General features: G+C 42.6%; 1 protein-coding gene across 4 annotated transcripts in view; it reads left to right on the top strand.

Annotated features, from left to right (window-relative positions):
* The first annotated feature begins 647 nt into the window (after positions 1–647).
* Positions 648–6588, top strand: part of LOC125278509 (kinesin-like protein KIF3C) — a 30678-nt gene continuing 24737 nt past the window's right edge. For 2 of the 4 annotated variants that reach the window (XM_048207735.1, XM_048207734.1), the window contains exon 1: positions 648–2402. In XM_048207735.1, coding sequence (XP_048063692.1) covers positions 981–2402 — 1422 coding nt within the window. In that variant the 5' untranslated portion in view covers positions 648–980. The remainder of the gene's footprint in view (positions 2403–6588) is intronic. The other 2 variants (XM_048207737.1, XM_048207736.1) reach the window with 1 other exon arrangement.

Here is a 6588-nt window from a genome sequence, read left to right as displayed (position 1 = left end):
ATATATATATATATATATTTGTTATATTGTTTACAGTTAGTTTATAGTTTGACGCGTGATCTTTCCAACGTGATTACGTCATGTGTGCTGCATCGCAGAGCAGTGAAAGACGAGCATTTGTGGCTAAAAAGTATATAATTGTTTTGTTTTGTTGTTTTTTTAGAAAATGACAGATCGTTTAGCTAGATAAGACCCTTATTCCTCATCTGGGATCGTGTAGAACACTTTGAAGACATTTGGACCTTCAACCTGTTGGGAACTGTTGTAGTCCCCTATATGGAGAAAAATCCTGGAATGTTTTCATCAAAAACCTTAATTTCTTTTCGACTGAAGAAAGAAATACATAAACATCTTGGATGACATGGGGGTGAGTAAATTATCAGGAAATTTTAATTCTGAAGTGAACTAATCCTTTAATAAAGTAATCTGCTAATAGAACTGGAACAGCTAACTCAGAATCCCAAATGTTTAGCAACACATTTCACTTTGGAGATCTTAAATCAAGAATTAAGAAATGAAGTTTCTATAATAAAGCAGAGCCACAATTCCTGAAATCCCCATATTTAAAGGTTGCTTGTTTGGTTCTTGCGAGATCTGGCAACCCTGATGAGAGCGTGTATGATTGTGTGTGTGTGTGTGTGTGTGTGTGTGTGTGTGTGTGTGTGTGTTTGGGCAGGGCTGCAGTGAAGCGCAGCTGATGTGTGTGATTCTCTGACAGACGCGCTTGTATTTTGTATCTTGTGTTTCAGTGGAAATCGGTGAGATATTTTGAGCTTGTGATTTCATCCATACGTGTTCATGACGGAACCGCGTTTATATTTTATTCATTTGTGGAGACCGCAGAGATTCGCTCCGTGACTGACATTATGCGCTCGGTAACCGGGGGATGCTGATGCTGACATTCCCATCTTCCACCATCCTTCTGATTTAACCGGAATACTGCGCTCATTTGTTATCCATTCATCTCATACGGAGTCAATATGTCCATGAAATCAAAGACCGGCGAGGCGGTGAAGGTGGTGGTTCGGTGTCGCCCGATCAACCGTAAAGAAGAATCGACGGGTTATGAGAATATCGTGCAGATGGATGTGAAACTGGGCCAGGTGGCTCTGCGGAACCCCAAGGCGGGTCCGGGAGAGCTTCTCAAGACCTTCACGTTCGATGCGGTTTACGATGCGTGCTCGAAACAGAGCGACCTGTACGACGAGACGGTCCGGCCGCTCATCGACTCGGTTCTGCGCGGCTTTAACGGCACCATCTTCGCGTACGGACAGACGGGAACCGGGAAGACGTACACCATGCAAGGGCAGTGGCTGGACCCCGAGCGCCGCGGTATCATCCCGAATTCATTCGAGCACATATTCACGCACATCTCGCGCTCTCAGAACCAGCAGTACCTGGTCCGGGCCTCGTATTTGGAGATCTACCAGGAGGAGATCCGTGACCTGCTCACCAAAGACCACAGCAAGAAGCTGGAGCTTAAGGAGAGCGCCGACTCAGGGGTCTACATCAAAGATCTGTCCTCCTTCGTCACCAAGAACGTGAAGGAGATCGAGCACGTGATGAACGTGGGGAACCAGACCAGATCGGTGGGCTTCACCAACATGAACGAGCACAGCTCGCGGTCGCACGCCATCTTCATCATCACGGTGGAGTGCAGCCAGCTCGGGCCAGATGGACAGAACCACATCCGCGTGGGCAAACTCAACCTGGTGGACCTGGCGGGCAGCGAGCGACAGACCAAGACGGGCGTCCAGGGTGAACGTCTGAAGGAGGCCACCAAGATCAACCTGTCCCTCTCTGCTCTGGGAAACGTAATCTCTGCGCTGGTGGACGGGCGAAGTTCTCACGTGCCATACCGCGACTCCAAACTCACGCGGTTGCTGCAGGACTCGCTGGGAGGGAACGCGAAGACCATCATGGTGGCAACGCTGGGACCGGCCTCCTACAATTACGAGGAGACCCTGACCACCCTGCGTTACGCCAACCGTGCCAAGAACATCAAGAACAAACCACGTGTCAACGAAGACCCCAAAGACGCGCTCCTGAGGGAGTTCCAGGAGGAGATCGCCCGGCTGAAAGCACAGCTGGATAAACGCGGGATGCTCACCAAGAGGAAGAGGAGGAGCAGGAGACTGAGGAAGATTGGAGAAGGCGGCGAGGAAGAGGTCGAAGAGGACGATGATTTTGAAGATGATGACGGAGAGGAAAGTATGGAGAAGGAGGCGCAGGAGTACATGAAGGAGCAGCAGGAGAAGCTGGAGAGGGAGAAGGAGGCCATCAGAGATGACCATTCTTTGGTGGCGGAGGAGAAACAGAGACTCCTGGAGGAGAAAGAGAGGATGATGAGACATCTGAAGAAGGAGCAGGAGGCCACAGATCTCCTCACAGCCAAGTTTAAGGTCAGTGTGTTTGAAGATTGTGTGCTGTGATCAGCGCATGTGTTGTCTTTATAATCACTGATGTGTGTGTATGAGTTTAGATTGTATTTTACCAAGAAGTTCTTTATATATACTGTTGTGTGTAAAGATAGATGATATGAGTAATAGATATTACACTCGAACTAAGTAGAAATAATGTTTTAATCATTACAGTTTTTCTCAGTCGCTTTGGTGCATTTCTCACATCACTATTTACATTTGCACAACAGTTAGTTCAACCTCCACAACATTTAGTCATTTGTGCACATCATAGTAGCAGTTTCTCATTCCTTCGAACAAATTGCAAATGCTTTTGGACATGCATCAATTGCTTTCATACAACTCTCTGCTGTTTTATAACATTATCATTTGCTTATGTCATGTCAGTCAAAATTAACTATACTTGTGAATGCTGAATAGTCAATCCATATAAAACTAATAGTCCTCATTTCATTGCTTGAGTCATTACTTTTTTTCCTGAAAATGTCTCCTAAATTGAACAATTTCTCTCAAGTGAATCTCAACTTTCACTGATGAGAAGGGGTGTGTGAAGCATTAGTTGCAACCAATGATAAGCCACTTCTCTACAATCACTGTCAGAGGTGAATCCCATAAACCCCCACTTTACAAGCATATACAACCAAGCAGGACATAGTGTGTACCATTTCCACAATACTGTGACACAGAAATGGAAGGTCAGCCTCATGGAAGAGGGGTAAGGGTGCGGGGAGGAAGGGGAAGAAGAGGCCAAGTACATAGGCAGATCCCTGATGAAATCAGGGCTACATTTGTGGATCATGTTGTCAATCACGGCCTCACAATGGCTGAGGCTGGTCGAAGGATGCAGCCAAATGTTGGGAGAACCACTGTAAATTCAATTATTCAAACATTTCGTCAGGAGAACAGGTGTGTATAAATGGACAGTAATTCAGCACTAAACAATCTGCGCTGCACTACTGTCATCGTGTCATACATGAAGCTTGCAGTGGGACAAGAACTTGTCACTGTACATTTTACATTTAGACGTACAGCTTTACTGCATCACACATTTAGTGTATTGTAGTGTACATTAGTGTTACAGTAAAGATTTGCCATATGTACTGCAATATTGTTTACAGTTGTGCACAGCTCTACCCAAAGGGAGTTTATGTTTGTTGCAAATAAGGGTGTATTTTTTCTTTTGCACAATGCTGTGAACAAATTAGAATTGCAAAGAGCATATGCAGTAAAAATGTGAAACATACATATTCAGTGTCTTGTACTCAGTTACCTCACTAAATACAGTAATGTGTAATTTTACTGTATTTTTCAAATGGCTGTGCAAATAGTATATAGTGCTGTCTTGAGCATTTTCAGGTAGTGTCACCAAGATCTGACTTTTTTGCATTGGAAAACATTGACAGAGTAAACTGTCATAATGAAAACATGACAAAGCCATTTGACTATCTTGTTCATAAACAATGGTGTCAGGACTTTTCATCTTGATGAGACTGACACTTTCATTGACACGAATACTTGCTTTTGAGGAATAACCTATCCATTTTGAGCAAGTGACACGCTTTTGCAGGTTATCAACTAGGTTTTGCAGTTTGTACTAATTGTTTTGAGAACTGCATTAACTGTTGTGCAAATGTAAATAGTGATGTGAGAAATGCACCAAAGCGACTGAGAAAAACTGTAATCATTAAGAATGACAGACAGACAGACAGACAGACAGATAGATAGATAGATAGATAGATAGATAGATAGACAGATATATAGACAGACAGACAGACAGACAGACAGATAGATAGATAGATAGATAGATAGATAGATAGACAGACAGACAGACAGACAGACAGATAGATAGACAGATAGATAGACAGATAGACAGATAGATAGATAGACAGACAGATGGATAGACATATAGATAGATAGACAGACAGACAGACAGACAGATAGATAGATAGATAGATAGACAGACAGACAGACAGACAGACAGACAGACGGACAGATAGATAGACAGACGGACAGATAGATAGATAGACGGACAGATAGACAGACAGACAGATAGATAGATAGATAGATAGATAGACAGATGGATAGACAGACAGACAGACAGACAGATAGATAGATAGATAGACAGATGGATAGACAGACAGACAGACGGACAGATAGATAGACAGACAGACAGACAGATAGATAGATAGACGGACAGATAGACAGACAGATAGATAGATAGATAGATAGATAGACAGACAGACAGACAGACAGACAGATAGATAGATAGATAGATAGATAGATAGATAGATAGATAGACAGATGGATAGATGGACAGACAGACAGATAGATAGATAGACAGACAGATGGATAGACAGACAGACAGACATACGGACAGATAGACAGACAGACAGACAGACAGACAGACAGACAGATAGATAGATAGATAGATAGATAGATGGACAGACAGACAGACAGATAGATAGATAGATAGATAGATAGATAGATAGACAGATGGATAGATGGACAGACAGATAGACAGACAGATAGATAGATAGACAGATGGATAGACAGACAGACAGACGGACAGATAGACAGACAGACAGACAGACAGACAGACAGACAGACAGACAGATAGATAGATAGATAGATAGATAGATGGACAGACAGACAGACAGATAGATAGATAGATAGATAGATAGATAGATAGACAGATGGATAGATGGACAGACAGATAGACAGACAGATAGATAGATAGACAGATGGATAGACAGACAGACAGACGGACAGATAGATAGATAGACGGACAGATAGACAGACAGATAGATAGATAGATAGATAGATAGATAGATAGATAGATAGATAGACAGACAGACAGACAGATAGATAGACGGACAGACAGACGGACAGATAGATAGATAGACGGACAGATAGACAGACAGATAGATAGATAGATAGATAGATAGATAGATAGATAGATGGATAGATGGACAGACAGATAGACAGACAGATAGATAGATAGATAGACGGACAGACAGACAGACAGACAGACAGACAGATAGATAGATAGATAGATAGATAGATGAAAACTACATTGTGCTTTGGCTATTTCATCTTCCCTTGCAAAAAGTTAGAATCAGAGCACCAGACGTATCAGTCACAGTCGTGCTGGTTATCAATCAAACGACAGCACCGAATCAAAAAGAGGTCAACAAACACTCTGTGTGTTGGAGAGGAGAACAGAGAACACAATCCATGTGAGTTTCCATGTGCTTTGATCTGTGCTATCACATCAGAGCGTAACCATGACGACAGAGAGAATTCCTCCACTCCGCTCTCATGCGTGTTTCAACGCAAGTGTTTGTTGATCTTCTGAGGATGCTGAGCATGATTATTTTAGATCTTGGCTGAACACACACACATTTGTTTTTTATTCCCATTGATGTTGCTAGAAAAGTGCAGTTAATAACAGGTTAGAGGGCCTCAGCTGTGTGTGTCTGAGCCTGAGGTTGCAGATTCAATCACAGACGGCCAAACGGGTTCACAGCTGATGGTGGACGATGTCCTGCTGCGGTCAACCAATCATGTGTTCTCGCTCTTCTCGGTCATCATTAATCCAATCAAAAGACAGTAGCCAGGCAGAGTCTCTTTGGTGTAAAAGCATTGATTACAGTTAAAGGGTCATGAAAACCCCAGAACACATTTTTCGAGCTGTGAACAGATATGTATAGGCTGCACATCATTGAAAACACTAAAGGTACTCATTCATTTTATTTAAAGGTGCCCTAGATTCAAAAATTGAATTTACCTTGGCATAGTTGAATAACAAAAGTTCAGTACATGGAAATGACATACAGTGAGTCTCAAACTCCATTGTTTCCTCCTTCTTATGTAAATCTCATTTGTTTAAAAGACCTCCGAAAAACAGGCGAATCTCAACATAACACCGACTGTTACGTACCAGTCGGGATCATTAATATGTACGACCCCAATATTTGCATATGCCATCCCATGTTCAAGGCATTAGACAAGCCAGTATTAACGTCTGGATCTGTGCACAGCTGAATCATCAGACTAGGTAAGCAAGCAAGAACAATAGCGAAAAATGGCAGATGGAGCGATAATAACTGACATGATCCATGATTACATGATATTTTTAGTGATATTTGTAAATTGTCTTTCTAAATGT

Source organism: Megalobrama amblycephala, linkage group LG11 (genome assembly GCF_018812025.1).
Source record: "Megalobrama amblycephala isolate DHTTF-2021 linkage group LG11, ASM1881202v1, whole genome shotgun sequence".
Classification (NCBI taxonomy): Eukaryota; Metazoa; Chordata; class Actinopteri; order Cypriniformes; family Xenocyprididae; genus Megalobrama; species Megalobrama amblycephala.
This window is presented reverse-complemented; position numbering and strand designations above follow the sequence as displayed.